Source organism: Drosophila biarmipes, chromosome 2L (assembly GCF_025231255.1).
Source record: "Drosophila biarmipes strain raj3 chromosome 2L, RU_DBia_V1.1, whole genome shotgun sequence".
NCBI classification, from domain to species: Eukaryota; Metazoa; Arthropoda; class Insecta; order Diptera; family Drosophilidae; genus Drosophila; species Drosophila biarmipes.
In genome coordinates this window covers 5378977-5392534 of record NC_066612.1, presented here as the reverse complement: position 1 = coordinate 5392534, position 13558 = coordinate 5378977, and the positions used below count along the sequence as shown (strand labels likewise).

Below are 13558 nucleotides of genomic sequence, written 5' to 3'. Positions count from 1 at the left end.
GGTTTTCGGGGGATCTTTATTTGTTTTTCTCGGTGATCATTTTTCGCTTTTTGTTCTGGTTTTGGCTTTTGGTCACCTCAATGCCAATTCGATCTGGCACCAATGTGGGTGGGAAACGGAGATCAGGCGGCGCTAGGTGGGCTTCCTTCTAAACGCCGATCACTTTGCGATCAGTGGCCAAACAGCTGTTCGAGAGGATCGATCGAATACGGATCAATAAACATCCATCTGGATCATGCTTATAGGGCACCCAAATCCTGCGACCCAATGATCGATGATCTCTCATCCTAGCATAGACAAGCATTTGCGTCTGCCAAAAATAAAGATGTGAACTTCAAGAAAACATCGTCGGGCCAGAGAATGCAAGCAGCCGCAAGGCACACAAAAAAGATACAGATACTCGCACTCTAGATATAGATAGATAGCCAGAGAAACGCCACATCAAATCAATGTAGTCGGCGTCCTTCGGAGCAACGCAAAGCGAAAATCTTTGGCGTTCAATGCTAAAACCCAATACAAATACCTCTGCAAATACGAGTGCATTCTGAAATCCGTGTTCTGGCGATTTGTCGGGAATTTATCATATCCATAATGCTGACAAAGACAATTATGACAAATGCCAACAGCACTGGCATCCCCTCCCCTCCCACAGTTGTGTCAAATTCCGACACAAAAATTATTCATAATTCTCAACCAATTACAAAATTACAGATGCAATATTTTTGGCAGAAAAATATGTGAAATGAAATCACACGAAATATTCATATACACCCACTGCAAGGGATCCGACAAATACTTTTCATAATGACTTGAAGCGCTTAAAATATTTGAGATTTAACAAAGCAACAAATTGTGGCGGAAAAAGAATACGCGAAATAGCAACAACGCATAAATTCAGCCAAAAACAACTTTCAAACATTTTTTTTGGGAATATTTATAGTTTTAAAAAGTCTCTATTCTCATTCGAGTGTGAGTGTTTTTTGGGCTCGGGGATGCTGCTCTCAATTCTTTTCTCACATATAAAATTATCATAATTTCTGTTGGTTTTCTGAAACAAAATCTGCGACATTGTCGACAAGAGTTGTGGGCAAAATGGGAGGACAACATAAACTAGACATTTGAAACAAACAAAAACAACAATTTAGTTAAAGTGCCAAACTCATTTTAGGATTTATTTTTCGTTTTTGCAAGGCAAAAAGTTGCGATGCTGTATAGTCTTCAGCTAAAAATCCCACATACATTTGTTTATTAGTATTTATAAAGAATAAACATTTAGTGATCATAAAATATGGCTGTCCCAGGGGGAGGTTTAACTTGTTCTAGATGCTTCCCCTGCATCCTTGCAAAAGTACAAACCCATTTTTCTGTTCCCAATTTTTTAATGAAAAGCAAAAACACATTTTCTTTTTGAGTCATTGACGCAAAGCAATTTTTGCATTTTAGTGTCAAGATAGTGATGCTTTTTCTGTGTATCTTGGCACTGGCGGCCTCCCTCGAATTTTTCAGGGCGGTCGAGGGGGCGTGTAGGGAGGCATTTTGGCTGTCTACACGAGGCAGCAACAATTATTGCTTGCAATGGGCTATTTCAAAGCTGCCGCCCCACTGCGATGTGCGAGGTCCTCCCCCCCACCTGCACCACCAGCGCCGCCAGAGTCAGCACCACCCATAGTCGATGCCAAAAAGAAGGCACTTTGAAAGGCATTTTTATTTGGGGGGCAGATACGAGGGTTGCTTGCGACAGAAACGCAGATCTGGGGGAAGGCCCAAAGCCCCAACCAGATGCGTAGTGGGTATACCTGAGCCCCCAAGTCGGTTAGTGGATCACTCGCCAATGGCTTTTCTATAGGGGATCTGCTCCTCTGCCCGACGCATCATAAATCATCATCAACGATGGCAAGCTCAAAAGTTAATTACTCGGGAATTATCACAAGTGTTGACCTATATTTGTCAAAGTATCCAGGAACGCATTCCATTGCCAATGTTTTGCCATCAATGGAAACGGCTATAACGACTAGCGTTATAAAATGTTTTCTAAGAAAACCAAGTATTTATGAAGTTCGAATCAAATATTAACACCCAGCAACAAAAATATGAAGATGAACAAAATTTAATATAGACACAATAAAAGAGATAAACAAAATTGCACGCCGCAAAAATAATGTAAGATTAAAAAAAATTTAAAAACTTTTCCCAGTATACTAAAAACTAATTTTCAAACTCACATTGAAGCTTGTTAACTTGTTTAAGCGTAAATTAGATATAATATTTTTTTCATTATTTTATAATTCTAAAATTCAAATAAATTAAACATTTTAAAACTTGGTATTAGTACAAAAAACATTATTGTGCCTTTAATAATATTATTTTGTTGCTTATAGCCATAAAAAGAGAAGAAAAAGGGAAAATACTAGTATACTGCTCTCATGTATTGTATTTAAATGTTCTTAATTTACCAGGTCGAACTGCCTAAGCTTTTCGCACAGATATGGGTGAAATTGCACCCTGTTTAAATAACACTCCGCCCAATTGGTTTCATTTAAAGATATCAGTAACCCTGCCCGAAATTTTTCTCTAATGGTATTCCCTAAAAATTCTGCACAACCAATTGGTTCACAGAATGAAAATATTTTAAAAACGCCAACCGTGACCAAAATACATGCATAGTCTATAGATAACTCTCGTCTAAATGCATTGGAACCCATCCAAATTGTCGATATAAAAATATCCATCGTCGGTCGGTTGCTCCGCAATCCCCAAGTCCCAGCCCCCCACACCCAAACCGCAGTCCGTAATCCTCGAACGCCGATCGTCGGTCAACGTTGTGCACTCGGCGGCATCTGCATCGCATCTCTGGTGCACCGATCCCATGCCCACATCCACAGCCACATCCATTACCCGAGAGATCTCTCTTAATTTCGCAAATGATTTAGCCCGCTGGGGGAGGCAGGAGGAGGCACGTTGCCAGGTAGCACATGGCATGACAGATGAAGGAATACTTCCTGCATTACGTGTGGGTTATGCAACAGGGGCTCTGGCCGTCCTACGAAATATCTGGTAATTGTACGTCTTGCCAAAATCTTCTCCCAGTGGAACGATGAACTGAAACTTTGACATTTGCAGTTGCAACTGTCAGTCCTAGAGTTAAGATACTAGTATACTTATACGTTCCAACTATGGATATTTGTTCTTTGATTGAGCACTAAACTGGGAAAATCAAATAAAACCAAAATATACTGAAAATTTATTTAAAAGAAATATTCCTTAAAGCTGAGAATAAAAATCTATATTACGATCCAGTTCCATAATTTAATTTTCTTAACAAATCTTGACTTAAAAAGTCAAAACGATAGGACATACATTTTGAGCTTTGTTTAAGACATCCAATATTAACTGTCAAAAGAAAAATCATCCCTAATACAGATTTAATTATCTCATATTAATACTAAACACTCAAAAGTAATGATGATCTCTAGGAAAAAACGCGTAATTTGATGATTTTAGTTTAGAAGTTTTTATTCATAAGTTTTCCTAACAAAACATTTTTTTAAATCATAAAATAGATTATTTAAAACATCCAATATTAACTGTCAAAAGAAAAATTATCCCCTATTACAGATTAAATTTTCTCAGATTAAAAATAAAAACTAAAACATGATGATCTTGAAAAAACCAGTAAGCAAATGATTTTCTATAGTGCAATATATAAACAAGTATTTGTTTTTAAAATTAATTCAAGTTCTGTTAAGTTTTTCTAACGACTTTAATGAATATAGTACTGTCTAGGTAGTATTTAAAACCATTAAATAAAAATACTTGTTACTATGATATCATTTTGGTAAAACCATCTCCCCCATGGTCGTTGAGGTTTCTGGCCAAAGCGAATCCCAACTTGTTTATTTTTCCAATACACAAATGTGTTTAGATATTTATGCAATCTATAAAGCGGAAAACGTTTTCCAGCCCTCCGCTGGGTGTTGATGTGGACCCGTGTGGTCCGAAATGATTAATTGCCCGGGCTCAATTGAAAATCGCACACGCATAATGCAAAACCGATCCGCCGAAGACGTCTCTACTCGCAGGCGAACCCCTACTGCTAATTAATTAGGCAATCCAATCGAATCATTTAGTATTAGTCACTGATGTGTGGAGCATTAAAAATTATTTCTGTAAGCATTTGTCACCCAATTAAACCGACTGCAGCCAAGTACGCCAGGCAGCCAGCCGCAGAATCGACTACATAGCCCAGTGCCATGCCGCAGAACTCAAGTGCAGCGAATTGCAATAATCGAAGTCTATATGGCGTCGAGACTTTTATTAATGATGAGTGAAAATGGGAAATGAAAATATTTTCCACCTCCACCCCCCTGTTGGACGCCTCTGCGCGTAGTGTGTGTATGCGGTCTGATTAATCATGTACCACCATAGCCACATAGCCGTAAAGACGGCATGGAAATGAGTCAGTACCGCGCCGAATGTAAAAGTATTTTTCGATTTTGTTTTTAGAAATTTATGAGCGACAAGCAAAGTGTATTTTTAAAGCATATTTCATACTCATACTCCACCAAAAGCCAGGGGAGGAACATAATGTATTTGGGTCGGATCGAATATAGTAGGTTTAGAAAGTTCTAAGGGGGCAGATAGTATAGAATAATGAAACGGCAGGTAGAGTTCTTCGTACAAGCGTCGGGTGTAGGACCTCGTACTACTTGAATACGCCTATGGTATATGTGGTGGACTCTTTATATACCTTGCCAGCAGCATACCTACTGAATCTAAAAAACATTTCATATGCGTTTAATATAGCCGCCGCTGTGTTCTAAATTTAAAGCAAAAGCTATTTAGTTGCGAAGAAGTTCCACACAAGCGCACGTCCGCTCTACTCGGCTCTGCAGTTCTCTATGTGTTCGGGCGAGAGTATCTAGAATTTAGAATTTACTATGTAGAGATACACACTCGCACACACAGGGACTGCGTCCTGGGCACTAACTATGCGGATCCAACGATCCGCGGGCGCAGAACGCATACGCCGTGTGGTACGCCGACCGACCAAGTCCGTCAACATATCTCACGGATACGCCAGATACACAGGTCCGATGCGATCGTATCTGCAGCTGTATGCGTATCTCTATCTGTAAAGAAACGCTCTTCTTTTTTCTTTCCTTCATTTTTTTGCCCGTGCTCGTCAGCACGTCCATGTCCACGTTGTGTTGGTGTTTTCATCTCATGAAATGTTTCAATTTGTCTATTTTTAGTAGCAAGTTTCTTTTTGTTTATTAGTTCCTCTTTTTTTCTTTTCTTTCTTGACTTTCCCAGCATTGTACATAGGTGCGATGTATATAGGGGCTTGGATATATAGCAGTGGGTCGGTTGGGGTTGGGATGTTGCTGCCGCTCTGATTTAACGTCACAACTGAGGAATGTCTTCTGCCCGATCTAGCTGGATCCACCACGCATTGTTTGTTTGTGCCCCGAAAGCTCGGGCCATATATCCCGATCTGTTTATATGGCTACCATATACATATATAGCTAATGGCTAGGTGTTTGCATAGATTTCGCTTCGGCTGTCTATAAGGTCAAACTATGCCCGTGCGAGGTGCCTCGATGATAGGCTAAGGTATCGCAAAGAGGTCTTTACATAAGGCATGCGTTTGGATCGGATTTGTTTTGCAAATCCTCTAAGTCTATGAATGTCTGTCGAATTTGACCAAACAAACTAAAGAACTGTTATCATTTATTAAGGTATTTTTATTTAAAGTCTTGGTTATCCCAAATACATTTTTATATAAAGATTTCTTGTGGAATGGGTTTGGTTTTAGCCATTTTTAAATACAAAGAATGATCATTATATCAGCAAAACTTTAATCATTAAAAGGTTCTATGAAAATAGGACAAATTGTTCTCTATATAAGGCATTCCTTTAAGATGGACTATGAGTACTTTTTGTGCAGATCAAATACGAAGAATGTGTTTTGTATTTAAGCATATCCTAAAGTACGATCCCCTAATGATATATACATGACATGAGATTTATTTTGCAAATGATATTATATATAACAGGCTAAGGTGTCTCAAGTGGATCTTTCCATAAGGTCTTAATTTGAAATAAGATACGAAGTCTGGGCCTTGTTTTGAGCATACTATCGCTGGCCCCTTATCATTCATTAGTTAATTATGGGTAATGTTACGCCTAGATTAGCAGTACTAAGCGTTTTGTAAACAACTGGGATAAACACGGCCACACACATATGTGCTGCTATAAAGTCGCGATCGATGGGTGAATGGAGCTTATCGCCACCACGGCGCGTAAATCAATATTAGTCTTATCTTGACCAACTGTGAGAATTTGCACAAGCCGCACAATAGGCCAAAGATATTGGCCCTCAGCCATGACAGAAACGTGTATCCATAACCAGCGAACTCACTCGAGTTTCACTTGCCGCACGCCATGGGTTACTGGTCGGAGACTCGGGCCTGGATCTTCCGCGATCCGGCCAAGCTCATCCGTTACCTGGTCCTCTTCGCCTGCTGCATCGTGGTCATTGTCCAGTTGTACGAGTGCTTCGGCAAGCTCTACGACCCGCCCATCTCGACGCACTCCTACTACAACCTCAACGAAACCATCGAAATGCCGGCGGTCACCATATGTCGGGAGCCGCCTTATAAGGAGGACACGCTAACGGTTAGTGTACCAAGAATATATTAGAATATTAAGGATACTGTCTTAAGAACTATACTTTTGCAGCGCCTTTCTGGCGGAGCCTGTCCCCACCCGAAATACGCCACCTGCTGGATGAACTATCCTTTCGGAGAAATATCTCTGGAAGAGTTCTTTGAAAATAGCACTCATGATATGGGCGACACTTTTGTTTTCTATGGTCTAAACGAAAATTCAAATAGTATGTTAAATAGACTTCTAATATATTAACCTCATATATCGTAAAACTATTTCCCCTAGATGTGGTGATGAACAGCAGTCTACATTTTTACATGGGTCGCTGCTATACCCTCAGGCCCAAGGAGCCCGCCAAGAGAGTGTCGAAGGCCGTGGGTTACTCCCTGATGCTAGAACATTCCATGCTGACCACTTCCACCAGCGATGTGGACACAGGTGGCGTGGGCTGGCATGTCTTTATACACGATAAGAAGGAGAATTTCACAGGTGAGCTTAGCATTCATGAAAAACTCAAAAGTTATGAGACCTATTCCCATCCAGAAATCAACATGAAGGGTTCTGGGCGTGTGGAGTACGTTTTTGTGAGGGTCAATGAGGAAATCGAGATCAAACTTCAGACGCAATACTTCTCCAATGTGCAGACGCGTCAGGAGGCTTGCTCCCACGACGAGGACTACAGTGACTTGAAGGTAGGTTCATAGACCCTTATTTTGAAAGGTTAATATTTGGGAGTCCTTTCAGTGTGGTGAGCAGTGCATCTGGCAGGATCTGGCTGACAATATGCAGTGTTCGGGACCTTGGATGCATGAAATTGCAAGTGAGCCCTGCAATGACTCTGTCTCGATGCGAAAACTAATATCGGATTATAAGGAGTAAGGATATAAACTTATTTAGACTTCTTAAAATAATAATTTCATCTCTCAGTGTATATGAAAACGAGGATGACTTCGACTGCGACTGCATTCAGCCCTGCCAATCGAGAATCTACACAACCTTCATTCAGAACCGCAAGACCTTCATTCAACCAGAGCCCCGCACCCAAATCTATATATACTACACAACGAAACTGATATCGGTAGGGGTCCCAAATGATATGATGCATGGAACTTTTCCCGAACTAACCCTCATATGTTCCATTTGCAGATGATTGAAGAGCGTCCCAGCTACGACACCACACAGTTCATAGCGGATGTGGGTGGTTCCCTGGGATTTCTGCTGGGCCTGTCTGTCCTGGGGCTGATTGGAATACTAGAACACGTAGGACTAGCTACGCTCCAACCCTTCATATTATTTACTAATAATCTTTCGTTTCAGATGACTCTCTTCTTCTGTGGCGGCTTTATCAAGAGGATGCAGCAGAAGGAGCAGGCCAGGAAGGAGCAGGCGCTTTCAGAGGATGGTCAGTCGCAAACCAGCGATGAGACCATCGACATAGCCATTGCTTATAAGAAGAAGGACAATAAGCAAACTAAATATTGAGTCAAGAACCAAGCTGGCTTGGTTTTGCCTTAGAACTAGGAAGTATAAAGAAAACTATTCCAATACACTTCTTACATTTAATCAACATCACGAATAAGGTTACAGTTTTCTTAGCCTATAACTAAACATAATACAGATGCACTCAAATAAAAATATTTCGTACGTGTAAGAAAACAGAAATGTTTTTAAAACCAAGAGCCTGCAGACTTCGGTCCTAAAAAACACTTTGCATTACTAAAAATCCGAAAATACTGCATTTGAGTGTGCAAGATACTTTTGTACGTCTATCCAAATCTAGATCCTAAAGCTCATCAGGAAACACAGACCAACCATCATCAGGGACCTCAGGCTTCCCAGGGATTCCGCAGAATTTGTCTTCACCTTGATATTCGTGTTTAGGATATCCCCAAGTTTGTTGATCACATCCGGCAGGGGGGAAGTTCTGATTTCGCAGGCAGTGTTCTCGATGGCATCCTTAACACTGGCCGTTAAGATGCGGAAATTAATGGAACCGGGATACAGCTCATCGTAGATGAAGACGGGCAGCTGGTTGGAGAGCACCCACAGACGTTGCTGGTCATCCACCTTGATGTCACTGGGGAACACCAAGCTGTCGTTGCTCATGAAGATGCGACTCTGGGAACTGTGCTTGAATTCAGTGGCAGTGCGCCAGCAGGCGACTTCATTCAGATTGGGCAGGGCGTAGAAAAGGACACCGCTGGCAGGGTCCAAGAACTCGGCTCCAGCCTGGGTGTTTGGGCCCCTCGAGCCCAACACCTTGAACTCCCTGTAAATCATCGTTGAGGTGGCCAAGGTCTTGTTTCGCAATATCGCCGTATCCACCGAGAATTCCGTGGTGGAGCAAAGGGGATGGAAGTACAATGTGGAGTAGCCGGATTCCAAGGGTTTCGACAGAGCCAGACCATATAGACCATCATCCCACTGGAACTCGATGCCGTTGATGCTGAAGTTACCGGCCAAGGGATCGGGGTGGAAGAAATGGTGCTGCACGCGCCACGACTCCTGGTCCTTCCACGAGTAAACCAGCAGGCTGGGGTTGCCCAAATCGGCCGCATAGGCAAAGGTGTTCTCGCAATCAGAGTCCTCCACGGCGAGATTGGCCAACAGGGATCCCTGCTTCAGTTGGCCCAAGGGAAATACATGTCTTCGCAGCAGGTCGTCATTGTGCAGGTCGTAGACCAGCAGTTGGGCTGCTCCGTAGATCTTGGTCTGCTCTAGGACCCCAGAAATTCGAGAGTCCAGGACCCAGAGGCGGCCACATCGGTCGGCTCGCACGCGGAATGGAGAGACCAGCTCCGCGTCGTCTTCTTGGAAATTGTGGGCCTGCCAGCTGGGGAAGGGCTTCAGGACCGGACTCTTGCTGGAGGTATCTTTGGGTGAAGATAAAATTTGTTAAAATATTTAAAATACATTAAACAGTAATATAAATACTTTAAAAGTTTAAACAAAAAAAATAATATAAAAAAAAATATATATACAAAATAAAATATTATATAAAAACCTATTATGCTTTATAACACAATGGTGTTTTAAATATTTTAGATTATTTAAAAAAAAACAGAATAAGTAAATCCTTATTTACTAAATTATAATTTTTAAAATGCGTCATATAACGATAAAGTTTTCTGATTTATAGAAACTATTTTATTTATTATTAAAAGAAGGAGTTTAAGTTAAAAAGCCTTTTTACAAAAAATGTTTTTCGTTTCAATATATATAATTTTAAATTTTACTACAATGTAAATTCAAATGAATATAACTTTTTAATTATTATTTATGTATGTATCAATAAGTTGACTGCTTCACCTGTTGTGTTGTATTTTAATTTGGGGATTTGCATTTGCTTGTTTGTTTTGGATGCCGCTAATTAGCCGACTCAAATAATTTTGGTGAGTGTTTGTTGACTGTTGGTGAGTAATCAGCACTGATGCTTTTCAAATTTGCACATGTCCAAGTTGATTAACTGGCCAATAAGCCGAGATTGAGTTGTGGCTAAGGCAACTGGCCCACTCACCTTGCAGTGAGGCGGAAAAAGGTAAAGTAACTTTATTGATGTACTTGGAATGGAACACAATTTATACGGGAATATTCTAATTAGCACAGTCTATTATTTTGTAAAAAATATGTAAATTTATTATAAAGAATGTTAAATATTTTCAGTGTTTATAAATAAAATAAAAGTTCAATATATTTTAAATGAAAATTCCAAATCTAGATCTAAACTTGAAAAAAGCATTTTCAAATTAAAACTAAATCCACTTGCTACTACTCTGAGCTATTAGAACTGAGAGTATCTCAAGATTATAAGTATAATTTTAAGTATAACTTGTGCACTTGCCATGACCAAGTGTGTACTTCAGAGCCCCCGCACTAAACCGCAGACGAACCCCAGCTGAACCCCATCATATACACAATGTATATAACCAGTATGCACCGATTTATGGTGTGCGGCTTAGTGTCAGACAGCTAATGCCGCCAGCGAGCGGATTATCATGCTAATTGCCGCGAGTGCGAAAGGAAACGGAATTGTTTGGATGGTCAAGTTGATCAGACAGACAATTGCCGAGCTGTGAGATCCGCGGCATGAGATTTCAGATTTGAGAACCCAGATCAGTTCTTGGCACACTTAGTGCAATTGCAGCGGGCAATTATATTCAAATTTAACTGCAGATTCGAGTGCTGTGGCAGCTGCAACCATGCAACCCATGCGCTTACCATTAAGATCAAGGTAGGCCAACGAGGCCGGCACTCCGGACCGCCAGCGGGGCAGGGTGACGAAGAGTCGGTGGCCGGCGACCTCCAGGCCAAAGGGTATCACATTGGCCGGCTTGAACTCGCCGCGCTCGATGGCCGACCACCTCTGGTCCGGACTGGCGTACTCGAAGTCCATTTCCCGCCACTCGTAGGCCACGCGCAGATTGTCGTTTCCCAGGGCAGAAGCCGCCCACAGGAGGAGCAGTCCGTGGGTGAAACGCAGCATGGTCCAATTTATCTACTGCAAATACAAGAAAATCAATTAATACTATACGATCTACTCATTTGAGCTTCCCTTAAGCCGCATTGGCCTTGGCCAAGCCATAAACTCAACCAGATCAGACACTCGGGAAAAGCAAACACGGATTCATTTAGTAAGGTACACTGGTAAAAAAAACTCAAAAAATGTTGTTCTTTTATGATCACTGTACATATTATCTGGTGTTTTTCCTAACCATCTAGGTTTTTATTTAATTTCATTTTAAAAATATGTAATTTACCATTTATTTATTATGAAATTATTATTTTTAATGACGTAAAACATTATGAGTAAAGTGCTAACAAATATAAAATTATTTAATTTAACGTTTTTAGTTAATTTGAAGATTTAAATTTGATTTTAATATGAAATTACTTTTTTTAAGGACGTGAAATATTTAAGGTGAGTGTGGCCAAATCAAAAAATTTATATTTATCCATAATTATTATCTAATTAAGTATAGTTTAAAATTTTTGGTATTTTATTAATTTATTTAAAAATAAATTTTGAATTCAATGTGAAGTTTATTGAAGATTAACATTTTTAGTTAATTTAAAGATTTAAATTTGATATTAATATGAAATTACTTTTTTTAACGACGTGAAATATTTAAGGTGATTGTGGCCAAATCAAAAAATTTATTATTTATCAATAGTTATTAACTAATTAATTAAGTATTAAACTATACTTAATTAATTTATTTATTTAAAAATAAATTTTGAATTCAATAGGATGGCACTAATTTTTATGATTCCATTTTTTTGTTAGTGTATGTTTCATGAATGGAATTTGGCACAAACACAGTGGTTGCTAAAAAATATTTGTTTTCTATTTAATTTGTTGATTCTTAAGAATTCGTCTCTTTAAATTGGTTTCTTATAAACTTCATAACCATTCAATTTGTCACTGGGACCAGCCTCCATCGCCATACTTCTTGGCCTTCTTGGTTCCCCATGTGAGTCACACTTTGTTTTGTCTCTGGTTCACTTGGTTATTTGAAAGTTGCCTGTGGTCTGCTCCGAGTCGGCCAAATTCTACCAAAGTTGCCAAGCCACAAATGATTTTTCGCTGCCCAAAAGCGAGTCTTGGAGAACATTATCTAACCACGAGATCAGAAGGTTTTCAGGGAACTTTAGCGATGTTTTGTATATTCTTTTCGCAGGGAATATCTGAAACCTCTTAACCAGCTGAACCTTTCTCCCTCTTCAGCACATCATCCAATACTCATTTTTAGAGTATCTCAACCATCACTGTATCTGCGTGTCTCGAACACTCGACCTCATCATCAAAATTCAAGTTGAGTCTCGCAATTCAGGCATTAGCATTTCAATGGGCGCACTGCGACTGACCGCCACTCGATTGTTCCATCTAATAAAAATATTGCTGATATGGACTTTTTCCCTGCTGAACAATTTGTGCACGCATTTTCTATAGTTTTTTGGGTGATTCAGCTTTAAAGTACCCATACTTTCCTAGCCCTTTGCCTTTCCTATTTGGATTGTGGGCGTGTCTGGACACAGCATGTAATTAACCATTGAGTTTCGTTATTAATGGCTTTTAATCAGGTTTAACTTTCATCTCCACTTAACTCGTTATTTTTGTTTGTTTTATTTTGTTACAGTATTTTGGTTTTCTTTGTCAGTATCTTTTAGGCAAACCCTATTTAACGCCACTCGAAGTTTGTGTCTTGGATCTTTCGTTTGGCCCTGGCTTCGGTTTTATGACCACCGAGTCTGTTTGATCTGCTGGACAAATCTTTGGCAAATGTCACAAGCTCGGGTCGGCACTTAACACACCTTTTTAAGTTCACAAAACTCGCAGTTAATGCGGAAACACAACCGCCAACGTCGAGACTCGAAACGAAACTAAAAGTCAAGTGAGCCGCCAGTCAAGTCGACTTTTGAAGACCGGTCTGCGTGAGTGGTTCCCGCTCCACGAGGCTCTCTTGGAATTCGACTGAACTTGAATTAGTCAGCCGCTCAGGCGGCTTAGCACGTTGGTAATGAATTAAACTCATTTTCGGCACGCTCCCTCGGCTATCCCGCAGATAGAGTACGTTATAGCATATCTCCCACGCCACGCCGATATTAATCTAGTCATTAAAATCTCCAGCTGGGCGCCCAGTGATTGACAAGCCCCTGAAAAAAGTCCCACACTGCTCACAGCCATCACAGGCCTACTGTTTTTCCATGATTGACCCATAAATGTGACAAGATATCAGACAAGCCCCACGCCCAAGTAATCTATATTTGAGAGTAAAATTTAACTAATTTGTTTGGTATTCATCATGGAAAGTTCCTGACTTCTGGTTGTCTCATAGGCAGGGTGAGTGTGTGGGGATAGCCCAATGAATCACTGTAGTTGGGTGTGATT

The 13558-nt window shown here is 40.3% G+C and overlaps 2 protein-coding genes across 3 annotated transcripts; one reads left to right on the top strand and one right to left on the bottom strand.

Moving 5' to 3' along the window:
* The first annotated feature begins 6379 nt into the window (after positions 1–6379).
* Positions 6380–8221, top strand: LOC108034905 (uncharacterized). The gene is made up of 8 exons (XM_017110138.3): positions 6380–6678; positions 6742–6895; positions 6955–7158; positions 7213–7361; positions 7414–7544; positions 7597–7747; positions 7816–7929; positions 7987–8221. The coding sequence occupies exons 1-8, from the start codon at positions 6445–6447 to the stop codon at positions 8149–8151; spliced, it is 1302 nt and encodes a 433-aa protein (XP_016965627.1). The 5' UTR covers positions 6380–6444; the 3' UTR covers positions 8152–8221.
* Positions 8209–13091, bottom strand: LOC108034896 (protein yellow). 2 transcript variants are annotated; one of them, XM_017110125.3, is made up of 3 exons: positions 12982–13091; positions 10888–11164; positions 8209–9542 (listed from the first exon to the last, which is right to left on the bottom strand). In XM_017110125.3, the coding sequence occupies exons 2-3, from the start codon at positions 11150–11152 to the stop codon at positions 8446–8448; spliced, it is 1362 nt and encodes a 453-aa protein (XP_016965614.1). In that variant the 5' UTR covers positions 11153–11164; positions 12982–13091; the 3' UTR covers positions 8209–8445. The 2 variants fall into 2 exon arrangements, with proteins under 2 accessions (XP_016965614.1, XP_016965603.1); XM_017110114.3 differs by having other exon boundaries at positions 10888–11167; positions 12982–13043.
* Positions 13092–13558: the final 467 nt, after the last annotated feature.

Excerpts from the sequence above, each read along its gene's own strand:
- LOC108034905 (XM_017110138.3), top strand. The coding sequence starts at position 6,445 with ATGGGTTACTGGTCGGAGACTCGGGCCTGGATCTTCCGCGATCCGGCC. Across the intron at positions 6,896-6,954 it reads TCTAAACGAAAATTCAAATA|ATGTGGTGATGAACAGCAGT; the intron begins GTATGTTAAATA and ends TATTTCCCCTAG. Across the intron at positions 7,930-7,986 it reads TGATTGGAATACTAGAACAC|ATGACTCTCTTCTTCTGTGG; the intron begins GTAGGACTAGCT and ends CTTTCGTTTCAG.
- LOC108034896 (XM_017110125.3), bottom strand. The coding sequence starts at position 11,152 with ATGCTGCGTTTCACCCACGGACTGCTCCTCCTGTGGGCGGCTTCTGCC. Across the intron at positions 9,543-10,887 it reads GGCCTACCTTGATCTTAATG|ATACCTCCAGCAAGAGTCCG; the intron begins GTAAGCGCATGG and ends CTTCACCCAAAG.